The sequence below is a fragment of the Pleurodeles waltl genome, chromosome 9, assembly GCF_031143425.1.
Source record: "Pleurodeles waltl isolate 20211129_DDA chromosome 9, aPleWal1.hap1.20221129, whole genome shotgun sequence".
Classification (NCBI taxonomy): Eukaryota; Metazoa; Chordata; class Amphibia; order Caudata; family Salamandridae; genus Pleurodeles; species Pleurodeles waltl.
The window spans coordinates 27108570-27122641 of NC_090448.1; the positions used below are offsets into that span (position 1 = coordinate 27108570).

At 43.1% G+C, this 14072-nt stretch overlaps 1 protein-coding gene across 2 annotated transcripts in view; it reads left to right on the plus strand.

Annotated features, from left to right (window-relative positions):
* LOC138258878 (laminin subunit beta-1-like) overlaps positions 1-12106 on the plus strand; it is a 382113-nt gene extending 370007 nt beyond the window's left edge. For both annotated transcript variants that reach the window (XM_069206183.1, XM_069206184.1), the window contains exons 34-35: positions 3942-4098; positions 7502-12106. In XM_069206183.1, coding sequence (XP_069062284.1) covers positions 3942-4098; positions 7502-7635 — 291 coding nt within the window. In that variant the 3' untranslated portion in view covers positions 7636-12106. The remainder of the gene's footprint in view (positions 1-3941; positions 4099-7501) is intronic.
* The last annotated feature ends 1966 nt before the right edge of the window (positions 12107-14072 follow it).

Sequence of the window (14072 nt, forward strand, 5' to 3'; positions counted from 1 at the left end):
AAAGTCAAAACAGATGCCCTGCCTCGCTGGGACAATCCAGCAATGACTTCAAGTCAAGTATAAAAAAACAGGACAATAAAACTACACTTTATTGGTAACAGGGACTGCAAAATGAATGTAGTGAAGAAAAATAGAATTTAAAAGGAAATCAAGAAAGGAGATTGCAAAAAGCTGCTACTTCACAAACACTCTATTTAAATCTTGTACTCAGGAAAAGCTGCCACGTTTCGTCTAGAACAACTTTCAAGTTTTCTTCACGGAGAGTCTCTACTACATATTTTCCTTTTACTGAATGTAGGAAGCTGGCTCTGTATATACTATATCAAGATGAGCTATAGTGTGCACAGAGTCCAGGGGTTCCCAGAGGCTTTACAGAGGCTAAAGTCGATAATACTAATGCTCACTTTTGTGGTAGTGTGGTGGAGGAGTTAGGGTATCAGAGGGCAGTGCAAAGCATTTGTTCTACACACACAGACAATAAAAGAAGCACACACTCAATGACTTAACTCCAGACCAATGTTTTATGTATCAAAAAAATATGTATTGTTACTTCATTTCTAGAAACAAAAGGATCTTTGTTGCAGGTAAGTACAGTTTCAAGAATGTATCACTTTCAAGTAGCAAATGCACTCTGTTTAGAATTCACAGGTAAAACAGGTAATACTTTTCAGTTTCAAAAGTGGACACAGTGCAATTTCTCATAGAAAGCAGTGCACTCCTAGGGGAGGAAAAATGACACCACAATTTGCAGGTAACTGATTGACTTATGATCCCAGTCTTGGGGCGTTAAGGTGTCCGCTGGGCAAAGTTTAGAACACCAAAGGTGCACCACCAGCAACACGGGCCAGGTGCTAAGGTCAAAGTTGGTGTTGAGTGCCCAAAGGAATCCTATGAAGACAAGGGGCACTCAGAAAGAAGCAGTTTGCAGGTAAGTACCTGCAACTTTATGGCACAGACCTGGGGGGTTTAGATCAGCATGGGGTGGCCCACAGGTAAGCACCAAACACACATCCTCAGAGGCATAGGGGCGGCCTGGTGCAGGTTGCAAACACAGCCTCGAATGCCCAATGCTTTTCAATGAGCGCAAAGATGCTGCAGGCTTTGTCCAAGGATTTGACTGAAGAAAACCAACTGCTGAACAGGTAAGTAGAAAGCCCACTGGATGTTGCTGGACTGTCAGGTGGGCTTCCCTAGGCCACAAGGCTCGGGTGAAGGGGTACCTTTAGGCATCAGGAAATCTGCACCGTTGCCGGTCGTGGTCAGGGGGTCCTCTGGATTTAGGCTGCAGGCATCGTTGTGTTGGTCAGGGGGGGTCAACCCAGGTTGGACTTCAGGTCAGAATCGCCTGGGGGCCTTCACTGGACCGGTGGCCATCGTTTGCAGAGTGGGCAGGTGTCAAGGAGCCCGGGAGGTTCTGGAGTCCTTCTTGGAGGTTTCTTTGTGGACAGGGCCACTTCCCTTGGGAGATCTTGGTCCTTGGGTAGGTAGTTCTCTGGGGGTTTGTAGAGGTCGCTGGTCCTGCAGGATGAGTTGTCTTCTTGTAGCAGGAGTCTAGACAGGCCGGTAGGGCTGGGACAAAGTCAGTTGTCATCTGGAGTCTTCTCTGCTGGTGCGGCTCTTCAGTCCTTCTTCTTCTTGTTAGGTCACCAGGAATCTGAAGAGCAAGGTTCAGGGTAGCCCCCAAACTAGATTTAGGGGTGTTACAGGGGTCAGAGGGCAGTAGCCAATGGCTACGGTCCCTGAGGGTGACTACGCTCTTCTTGTGCCCACTCCCTTTTGAGACGGGGCACATCGCTAACCCTATTGTCTAATATCCTCCAAAGCAAGATGGAGGATTCTCCCAGGAGGGGTGCACCTCAGCTCTGGGCACCCTAGGGGTGGCCCTAGCTGGAATGGTCACACCTCCTGGTGTTCACAAATTTTCCCACCGGACCTGATGCCAAAAGTGGGGCTTGGTCCAGGGGGTGGGCATCTTCCACTAGCTGGAGTGCCCTGGGGCAGTGTAACATGAGGCAGGAGCCTTTGAGGCTCACCACAGAGTGTTGCAGTTCCTGCAGGGGGGAGGTGTGAAGCACCTCCACCCAGAGCAGGCTTTGTTCCTGACCCCAGAGAGCACAAAGGCTCTCACCTCATGAGGTCAGAAACTCCTCTGTTAGTAGCAGGCTGGCACAGACTGGTCAGTGCTGAACTAAAGGGTTGGTGAAATACAGCGGGCATCTCTGTGTGCATTTTTCAATAAATCCAATGCTGGCATCCGTGTGGGTTTATTGAGCTGAGGAGTTTGATGCCAAACTTCTCAGTCTTCAGTGAAGCCATCCTGGAGTGGAGTTTGTAATGACAAACTGCCAGCCCATGTACTCAATATGGCCACACTGCACTTACAATGTCTAAGGACGGACTTAGACACTGTAGGGGATATTACTCATGCAGCTACGCCCTCACCTGTGGAATAGTGCACCCTGCCTTAGGGCTGTGAGGCCTGCTAGAGGGGTGACTTACCTATGCCACAGGCAGTGGTTTGTGGGAATGGTACCCAGAGAGGGGTGCCATGACGACTTCGCCTTTTTCTCCCCACCAGCACACTCAAACTGAAATAGCAGTGCGCATGTGTTTGGTGAGGGGTCCCCTAGGGTGGCATAATACACGCTGCAGCCCGTAGGGACCCTCCCTGGCCACCGGGCTCTTGGTACCACTGGTACCTTTTACAGGTTACTGAGCTGTGTGCCAGACGTGTGCCAACTGAAGCAATGGTACAGTTTAGGGAAAGAACACAGCTGCTGGGGCCTGGTTAGCAGGACCCCCGCACACACTCAGTAAAGTTAGCATCAATATCAGGCATAAAGTGGGGAGGGGGGGGACAACCATGCCAAAAGGGGCACTTTCCTGCACTCAACACCCCTGTGATAGAAATATGCCTACAAGCATCCATAAGCTTGTGGACCACCACATTCATTTTGGAGACCTCTAGTAAAAGAAAGTGCGAAGCAGTGATTGATGACCAAACAGAACATATCGCAGAATCAGGATCCATCCCTGAGTTGTTTCTGGGGGGTAGTGTTCCATAAAATAATGAACCAAAGACCAGTTTGTAGTGACAGCTTGTTATTTAGGTGCTTATCCTATTTTCAGATGTTTTTTTTTCCATATAACCATTTAGGGGGTCATTATGAGTTTGGCAGACGGAAACATCCGTCCCTCAAACTCCTGACGAGCAGATCGCTGCGGTGCTGGCGGTCTCCCCACCGGCCCCATTACAACTTTCCCACTGGGCTGACCGGCAGGAACAAAGGGTTCCGCCGGTCAGCCCTGTGGTAAGGGTGCTGCAGCATTGCCGCTGGCTCGTAATTGAGCCGGCGGCCCTGCTACTGCAGGGGCATGGGCAGTGCAGGGGACCCCCATGGGCCCCTGCACTTGTTCTCCGCCAGCCTTTTCATGGTGGAGAAACCATGAAAAGGGTGGCAGAGAACAAGGATGTAATCAGCAGGGCGGCGCTGAATTCATCGCCTCCCTGGCTGATTAGATCTAGGACCGCCGTCAGCCCGTCGGGATCTTGGATCTTGGATCCTGGCGGGGACGGCGTTAGGTTGGCGGGTCTGCCCACCAACCTTGTAATGTGGCAGTCGGACTGCCACAGCTGTGACGCCAGACCGCCACCTCAGGTCACCTCCAGACTCATAGTCAGCCACTAATTGCCTACTTCAGTAAAATATAAAACAAATATATAAAATACAAAATAAAAGCAAACATATATTGAAATTCCTCTGAAGTTTAAAAATTTTTTCAGATTGTTAAAGGTTGAGTAAAATGAAACATTATGAAACAATGTTACTTACAGCTTGTTTGTCCTTAGAACCACACTGTGCCATTGATGTTCTATGAATGATGGAATACTCCACCTCTCCTTTTCTTCCCTCCTTTTGTCCCTCCACGCGGGTGTCTAGGAGATGGAGAAAGTGAACCAGAGATACACAGAACTGACAGACAAAATCGACAGCCAGGGCAGCACGTCCATCAGTGCCATAGAGAGAATGAAGAAGGTGAAGGACGAGGCAACAAAACTCCTGAAGAAGGCCAATGATGCAAAGAACAAGCTCGATGGTTGGTAGATTTCAGAAACTCACTTGACTTTTCAGTTTCTAACCTCTGCATCTAATCTATCTGGAAACTAGAAATATGTACTTTATAAATATGTAGACCTAAACAGATTGATCCATCTTGTTTTAAAAACCACCAAATAGTTCAGTAAACAGTGTGCAAAATGGTAATTCTGCTTGCAAAATGTTGTGATGGCTGTGCACAATTTTTAACCCGCAATTCTATTAGAACTTCAAACAAAGCCAGAAGGTTGATGTACTGAACTGGGTAAACATTGCTTACAAAGGATGCAAAATTATGACATATTAATGACATCAATTATCTAGCCAGTCAGTAATATTTATATTGTATCATTCTTTTTTATGTACACACCGATAAATATTTACTGTATGAGAGCATATTGTAATGTAAAGAGTGCTTACTCATATATAAATATTTATGTTGTAGTTCTAAACTGAAAGGATTTATCAAATACATTTTTTATCATGTGTGAAGTTGGTGACATTTTTCTACCTCCGAAACCTCCCGTCTCCTTGTTCCAAATATTGTGAAAATCTAACACTCAATGAATGCATTCAAAGAAAAACTGTAATTAGTTAAACACTTAAAGAGAAAGAAAATATTCATTATATAAAATGGAATCTTAGCTCTGACCAGTGCAGTGATAAAGAAGAAAGCTGCCCCTTAAAGGTCCTAATCTTACCACGCAGAGTAGGCACCATACTAACTCTTTTTAGCCACTAGCTTCTTCTTCCTTGCCTACCCTACCTATACAATAAAAATATTGACAATCACGTAGTCATAGTCATGGACAAGTAGAACGTTACTAGACAGACCCCACCATTCCTTCCCAGTTGGCCTTAGACGATCTAGTGCCATCATTTCTCAAACATAAACAAACTTAATTTAACACAAAATATATATTGAGTAATGTTTCTGAAAGAAGTCATCACTATGGGGCTGATTACGAGTTGGGTGGCTGAACCACCACAACTCCAACACGGGGGTGGGGAGGCAGCCGTCAAGCCAGTGGCCTCACCACCGTCGTATTGCGATGTTTCCACCGAGCTGACTGGCGGAAAAGTCAACATTTCTCCCAGTCAGCCCAGTGGAAACAGTGCTGCGGCATTGTCGTGGACAGTGCAGGGGCCCGCCTATACTCCCAGCACTGCCTTTTCACCAGCCTTTTCATGGGGGGGACCCCATAAAGCAAAGTCGTGATCCAAACTTGGCACTACCGTGGCTGACCACGACTTTGACTGCCGCCAACCCATTGGGATCCCTGATCTCAGCGGAGGAAGCGGTCTCCTGGCGGTCCAACCACCAGGATCGTAATCCAACTTTCAGACCTCCAGGGTTGCCGTGGTCCGACCACCACCACGAGTTTGGCAGTCCATGCAACTTGTAATTAGGCCCTAAGTCTAAATAAATGTTACAAAATTAATCCATCGGAGGTTTGTACAGCTGCAAACAAAAATTAACCATCACCGTTTATATTTAAAAGTGAAACAGAGCCCTCAAACCCACACTAACTAGTCCTAATCTTAACTCAAAGCCTAACCCAAATCTTAGCACCTCATTATGAGGTTGGTGGTCTTCAGACTGCCAAACTCAGGGTGGAGGTCGGACAGCCGCACTCCTGGCAGTCCAACCGTCAGATGATGATCCTGGTGGTCGGACTGCCAGGAGACCACCACTACAGCCAGGATCATAGATCCTGACAGGTTGGCGGTGGTCGAAGTCATGGTCAGCCACAGCGGTGCCCATGACGGCTCCACCACGCTGATCACGACTTCACTTTCTACCAGCCTTTCCATGGGGGTGCACCGCCATGGAAAGGCTATGCAGACAGTGCGCATTCCGAGGGTTCTGGATGTGCGACAGCATTGGTCTCGGCTCCCTGAGGGACAACACAGTCCTAAAACTCACCCTAACTAGCCATAATCTTAACCTGAACCCTAACCCAAATTTTAAACATTACCCTAAACATATTCAAAATCTTAACCATATCCTTAACTTTAAACACAGCCATACTCTTTCGCTAGTCGTTGTCCTACCCATGACCCTAAACCTAATGTAATGCTATTCTTAACCCTCACACTAACCAGAGCTGTAATAATAAGCCCATTCCCAATCCTAGCCTAAATTAGGGCAACCCTTTCCTTAAACATTACATGACTCTTAGCCTAAAACTAATGCTATTTCTTACCCTAAACACCAAATCCCCAACCCTAATCTAAGGCCCTGGTTTACTTTCCTTCAGGCAGTGCAACACAGTGTGAGAAATTGTAGCACTGAACTGTTTAAAAAACAGAAAAAGGTACAGCTTTAGATTTAGCATGAGTCATTCACTGATGACGTCAACGTCTACGCTCACACTAAACCTGGCTGTTCTGCATGACCCTAAGCCTTGCGCTGTGGTACAAAAGAAAGTCTTCACTGCCTGGCCAAGGCTTTGTACTATAGAGGCACATCCTCCAGTATTAATTCATGTGGTACAAATTCCTCTAGTACAAATGTAGACCACCACACAGGCGTCAGATGTGTAAGGTTTGTGTTGTAGAATAAAGCACACACAGCACACATTGGTACCTTGGCCAGTATACCACTTAAGCTCTTGCTTGAACCCCACCACTAGTTGTTAGAACTTGGGGCAATACCAGATCACCCTACTTTAGTAGATCTTCATATGCTGGCCTTCCCCAGACCTGTCACCCTTGCATACATTAACAGGGCTCATATCAGTTCATAGTGACTGATATTTTGCACAGTCCATGGATGATTCTTCTTTCAGTCCATTAAAAACACTGGAGCCATAATGCTAAATTCCAAGGATTTCGTCTTATTCTCCAAAACATAAAAATTCAGCCCAGTCAACACGTTTCGTCGTTAAGAGGACTTAATCAGGGTTGTAAATAAACATACATATACATCCTTAAAATTACATATACCAAAATTTAAAAAAAATACAACAACACGTTATGGTTTCCTCAATACTACAACCAACATTTTCCTATTAACAGTGAATATGTTCTAACAAACAATTTTTTCCTTTTTATCCCAAGAAATACTACCACATTTTAGAACACCTCCATTTGTTACTCTGTACACATTGTGTACCCCCTCAGGGATGTTCTTACCTATTCAGCAATAAAATAACTCAGATTCAGAAATACGTTTCTCCCCTCTAGCTTTTCTTCATTTTAACCTTTCTTTGTTTTATTTTCTTTGTAATGTTTTTTTGATTTTCATACAATACCCTCATCATTGGGGACAGAGGGGGGCTTACAGAAATAATGGGAAATAATGCAAAGAAGCCCTATGCAGAGAATTAGAGAGATTCCAAGGCACAGGGAAGCTGAAGGGAGACCCCTTACAGTAACTTTTTTTTTTTTTTTTCCCCTAGGACTGGAGGAGACGTTTAAAAACAACGAGAAGGAAATTTCGACAAAAACAGATGAGCTACAGAAGCTGGAGGAGCAGGCAGCCGGCCTCCTGGAGTACATTCACAACAAGGCGAACGCCTACGCCACCTGCTAGTTCCAGTGCGCTTCAGTTCGATGAACAGATGGATTCGAGTAGACCATTCCTTCCAAGACGCCATCTGCAAACTTGTGCCTAGCCTATAGTGATTCCAGACCTGTTACCAAATGGAATCACTAGGTCTTTCATCCCTCTCTCAGTCTAGAGCAGGGGAATCCACCTTAAGTCCCGGAGGGTCAGATCCATGCCCCAGTTTCTGCATATCCACATAAGATACATTTACATAAAAAGCATTTAAATAGAACTTAACTTTTGTAGTAACTTACATGGGTGACATACACTCTTGTAGTAACTTACACTTTGTAGTATCTTATGCGTGTAACTTACACTTTTATGGTAACCGAGGGCCTGATTTAGAACTTTGCGGATGGTTTACTCCGTCACAACAGTGATGGATATCCCGTCCGCCAAAATCTAAATCCATTTAGATTTTGACAGACAGGATATCCGTCACCAATGTGACAGAGTAACCGATTGCCGAGTTCTAAATGAGGCCCTTAGACATTTAGCTTACTCTTTCTGAGTAACTTACTTGTACTGTATAATTTTCACTTTTGTAGAAACGTACAAAGTTGTAGTAAGTCCAGCACTACACATGGACAACCACTTGTAGTGCAACATCCTCCCACAGTAAATAACAGAGGTAGGGACTTAAAATAAAGGCTCAAGGAAATAATGTTTAATGCAATCAGATTATTTCAAATAGTTAAAAACTTAAATAAATATAAATTAATGTTAATATGTTTATAAAATAATACATATTTATTATTAAATTATGAAATATGTAATAACCTATTTTTAATTTAAAAGATACTGTAAGATTAACTTATGTTAAAAATAATTACGAATATTTTAATTAATGCTTTACATCACTTTTAAGAATGAAACAATCAACACATTAAACAATTAAAATATTTTTTCTTCCGGCTGGAATAAATATATTAGTGTTCTGGCATTTTTCCTGTTTTGTTCTACATTTAAAATACATATATAAAATGTATTAATATTCAACATAAAAATCGTTTTAATATTTATTTTCGAGTTGAATAATTAAAAAAGAAAATCCATATACTTTACCATGTGGAGATGTCCAACTCAACTGAGGAACCTTCAGTTGGGAAAGTATAAGGACAATTTAAAATAAATTATTTATCTCGAAAATAAATATTAAATATATTTTTATGTTAAATATTAATGTAAACTAAATGTTATTTATTTTCTTTAAAAAAGGACAAAATAGAAAAATGCTACAACACTATTAAATTAATTTTGAATTAAAACTTTAATTCATTGAAATAAAATAAGTGATATTTTGCCTTAAGTAAAATTCATATAAATATATGTATTATAATGTAACGTAATATGATGTTTTTAATTAAAATATGTTATTAAATATTTCATAAATAATAAATATGTGCTTTTTGGGTGTATATTTTTCATATTAATTTTCATGTATTTATATTTGTAACTATTTTACCAATCTAATTAAATTTAACATTATTTCCTACAGAGTATTATTTTAAGTTTCTATCTCCATAATTTCCAATGGGAGGGTGTTGTAGTACTAGTGGTTGTTTTCCTGTGTAATGCTGAACTTACTACAAAAGTGAAAGTTACTACAAAAATGTTAGTTGCTACCAAAGAGTAAATTACACATTTAATTTACTACAAAAGTGTAAGTTGCTACAAAAGTGCAGTTTGTGATTTCTGAAAAGTAGTAGACTTACTCAAAAGTGTAAATGTACTCAAAACTGTATGTTAGCTCTGTGAATCAGGCCCTCAATGTGTATCCTGAAAACGTGTCATGGATTTAGCCCACATGGACCCCTGATATATGGTAGAGGTTTGTTTTCTTCCTACTGCCTTTGGGAAGACCCATATCTCAGCTGTTGTTACTCTTTGGCTGAGTGTATTATTTGAAACCTCCTAGTTCCTGGTAGGAACCCAACAATTACAAGCAGTGTCCTGGATCCAAGCCAGGCATACCCCATTACACTCGAGGCCGAAGATAACCACCTGGAGGAGACTCTGTAAACCCGACGAAGAATCCTTAAACGGGTCCTGATCGAAACATCATGTTCCTTATCATTGCCAGAATGAGGTCAACGTACAAGCTGAATAAAAATAATAACATTTATATCTAGCCCTTGCTCCTGCAATCTACCAAACTGTTGCTGTTTGCCCTTGTCCCTCTTGCAAGATGCTAATGCACAACTTTAGCACTGAACAAGGGTACCAAGTTTGTGTGCTTCACCCAGCTCCCTATGAAGACAAACACTGCCTACAAACAATTTTGCAGAGGAATTTTCTTGGGGAAAAAAAGTGGTTCTGTGGAAAAATGTCAATGCCAATAATAGGTTTTGCTGAAAAAAAACCTGCAGAACTCTAATTTAATGATTTTTCACAAAGATTATAAAGTTTTAGAAATAGGTTTTAGCGTGGCTAGATTAGGCACAGTTTCATAACTGTTCCTATCCTTCATCCGGATGCCACAGTACATCACTAACAGAACATTAGGAAGCCCCAAGGCTATCTCGTGACCATTTGAGAAGGAACTAATCACAAGCACAAACTTTTGTAAATTACTGCTGAGTTGAAATTCTGGGCCTCAAGCATGAAAATTTTTTGAAGACGTGAAAAATATTTTTTTTCGAGAGCGTTTGTGTTGACCACAGCTGTCCATCTCTCCAACTCTTCACCTCATGCATGATGACGTCTGTTTAGTGCTGGAAGCATTAAAAGGGTCTGTGTGCGAACGATGAATGGGTGGGTTGAGGATGCGTACAGCTTTGAAATGTAGATGCTGGCATGGTCCCATTCTGAGGACCCCATCTTTATCAATATGGCCTCTATCCTCCGCCAGAGTCCACATGGGTGCATTGGAGGTCCAGACCCCTAGCAACCATCGTTCCAACATCATCTGAAGCACTGCTGTGTGTTTCTTGGTGGCATTTCTAAGAAGGTGCAGTCTGAGTGCAAATTTGAGATAGCAACCAGAAAGATGTCTGGGATCAAAATCCTAAAGTCCCAGGAATTCATCAATACATGGATTTTAATTTTGTATCTCTTCTGTTTTTTTGTTTTGGAAAAGGCAAATTCTTTAATGAAGTACCCAAGCATTGTTTTGCTGAAGATATGATAGAAGATTTGCAACATTTTTTTTCAAATCTCTATATTCAATTTATGCAGAGAAAATCAAACACTATAACATACCACCCTACCTGTCGATGACATGTGAGCGAAACATGCATTGATTATTGCACAGGTCCTTCTGAGACCTGGGCCGGAACATGACAATAACGCAGCATGAGAGCCTTTTTCCTTTCATTTTTCGCATCAGCATGAAAAACCAGCAGTTCAACTTGTGGCTCAAGCCACTGATACTAACTCTCATTTAAAAATATGATATGGTCACCTGGTCTAGGTGTCGTTTTATCTCAGCTTCCCCAGTAGATCAAATGGTGTGATCCTGAGCAGATCCTTTTATCTCTCTTTGCCTCATTCCACTTATCTTCCAAAAAGGAAACAAGATATACCAGGGTATCAAACACCATCTGAAAAATTGACATTTATTTGGACAATCTGTAGCAGCCAGAGAAACTTTCTTAGGATTTCGGTGTGATTTATTCAGACTTATGGTCGGAGGAGGGGAAGGGGTGAATGCAATCAGTTTTAAGTGCTCTTAAAGTATGAATTCAAGTGCCTTGCATCTCCCCCAGTAATTGCCTATAATCCATTCCAAGAATTTCCTCATGTGTCCAGTCCAACAAGAGGGGAAAGGAATTTCTATGCATGTCTCTTGCTTCCTATTCAGTACATTCATGGTCATCTCAGCCTCATGTTGCTTCAGATGTTTTATAGGATCTGAGCCATGAGGCTAAGGGCCTCATTTAGAGTTTGTTGGATGGGTTACTCTGCCACAGTTGTGATGATATCCTGTACCTCGTATTAGATGGGCCATAGGATATCGGGCACTTGAAATATGGCGGACGGAACATCCTTTGTATAATGTGACCGAGCATCCTGTCCACCAAATTCTAAATCAGGCCCTAAACCACCTTCAGCCATGATCCAAGGAAGACTGGTACTCCCCGCATAGCTGTAATGGAAGGGGCCAAAACCCATCACCAGTGCGATAACAATAGTGCGCGGACCCTAATGCAAGTGAGAAAAATGGCCTTCCCGCTCCTCGTTAAAAAAAGTCATAATTGTGTTTCGGTGGGCCGAGGATACACCTATAACCGTTGCCACTGCACCTGCTGAACTAATGATGGATACACCACTGTTATTCTTACAGTGACATTCAACGTTGACCTAGCTGGAAAACCACAAAATACTGGCCTCGTTCTTCACCTGAGAACCTGAAAGTGCCTAGAAGCCAAGGAACTAGTGAACACTGTTCTGTATTAGCACCGTGTAATTTGACATTTCAATTTTAGTTTATAAAGAATACAGTTCCTAACGTCAATTAATGTCTTGTTATTTATTAATATGGATTAACATTGACAAAAACATATATCCTAAGTTGTATACATTCAGGCCATGTGCCACTGCTGTCAGACTTGTATGTTTTTTCACCCATTACAAACAAGGAGAGGAAGTTATGTCAGTCTATTGTTCCCAAAAAGGTCTATGGAATCAACCTAACCTCAGAACAGAGCACAAAACGAAGCCAATGGGGTCTGTTATTGCATCATTATATTTTCTGGGCCCACTGCAGCATGTGGCCGTGGCTCGGCCCACTTTCGCCATTGGCTAACTTCACTGCGAGTGATGGCATTCTTCCCTTCCACGAGGAGCTCAGGCACACACAAAGTAGTTCCCTAAAGTGCTAGGGACGACTACAGCAATGTAAGCTTTTTGAGACCAAAATAATATTTTTTCTTTCAGCCATTTTCTATGAGGGCTCGGTTGCTTCTATAACAATAAGGCTTTGCTAAACACGTGATACAACAAGCATTGAAAAGTCAAGAGGTTGATGGCCTTTTGCCAATGCTTGTTTACATTAATATAAAAGTGACATGAAAACTCAGTGGGTGTTACTTACGCTGGCCAATTTGTGTGCCATTTGCGCTTTGTCTCTTAAACGAATACAGAAATGTAACACAGGTATGGCAGTTAAAAATAGAAATGTGTCCAACATGGCTGATAAGAAAGGAAAGGACACACTCTTTGGGCGCCACCCAGTGCTTAATTTGTGCTTGTGGTTTCCGGTGCGAGGCTCCGGCACTTATTTTTGAGGCACTTATTTTTCTGCTCAGTCATTGCACACACGGGAAAGACGGAGCGTCACAAAGGGAGAAAGTAGAAAGCTGCAACAGTGAGCTGAAGGGGCACGGATTGGCTGTAAATGGATTGAAGAGGACCGAGATGGCTTCAGGATTACGGCGCCTCAGTATTCCGTGTTCGCACATTTAATTGCAGCAGCCGCATATTTAAGAGAAGGGCTTTGGGCACCGGCACGTTTTTATTTACAAATTAAGCACTGGCGCCACCTAGTCATAGCATAAAATGACTGCAATAGACCAGAAATAAGAGCTTTTCAGTGCATAGGGAGCGCTCCAACAGGAACAGGAACAATCTGTTTTGGCATGAGTGCTGGAAATCCTTCCATGGTTCCTGGTGCCGAAACTAAAGGATATATTTGTTTGAATGCCTTCTATGGTAAACAATGCTCTCCCTGAGCTGCGCAGATAGGAACCGGCCTGCAGGGAATGTGGGCCTGAGTCTGCCCCAGCCCTTCTGGCCTTTGGGAGTTGATAGGCAAGGATGCTGGCTGTCCCTCTGTCCTCCAGGCTTCCCTCCCACCCCCTGGTGCCCGTTGGCAGGATGCCCTCACGCTGCCCCCTTGCATCTCCAGGGGAGGACAGTGCGGGCTTTGTTTGTGCACATCCATTGCACAGGGAGAGTGTGAAAGGAGGGCCACACAGGCACCCCCATAAATCAACAGGAGAGGGCAGGCCTGGCAGCAGGAATGCCACAGGTCACTGGCACATGTGTGCGTGCCATTCCAGACACAATACACACTGTGTGCCGTGTGCAAGGTAAACACAGCCGCGTCTCCTCGACCACAGACCTTCCCACGAATGCTGCGTTTCTACTGGCTGCGTTAGCAGTTAGGACATATAACAGGCAATTTTGCACGAACGTTTTCTACAAATGAGTGGTGCAAAATGGAATTTTGCTCTGTTCACTCGCTTTAATTCTTGTTTTTGCACGTGGTTGGCGCAAATGTCATTTTTGCACTAATCACTCGTGTACTTTGTCGCTGTTCGGTAATGAGTCCGTGCAAATGTCGTTTTGCACTTGTTTATCTGTGCAGATGTTGTTTCAAAATTAGTGAACAGAAATGCAAAATTACCTGCCACTGCTGCACTTAACACCAGTAATATTTTTGTCGTTTACTTCATTCCCTCATCTGCTGCAGATGTGCT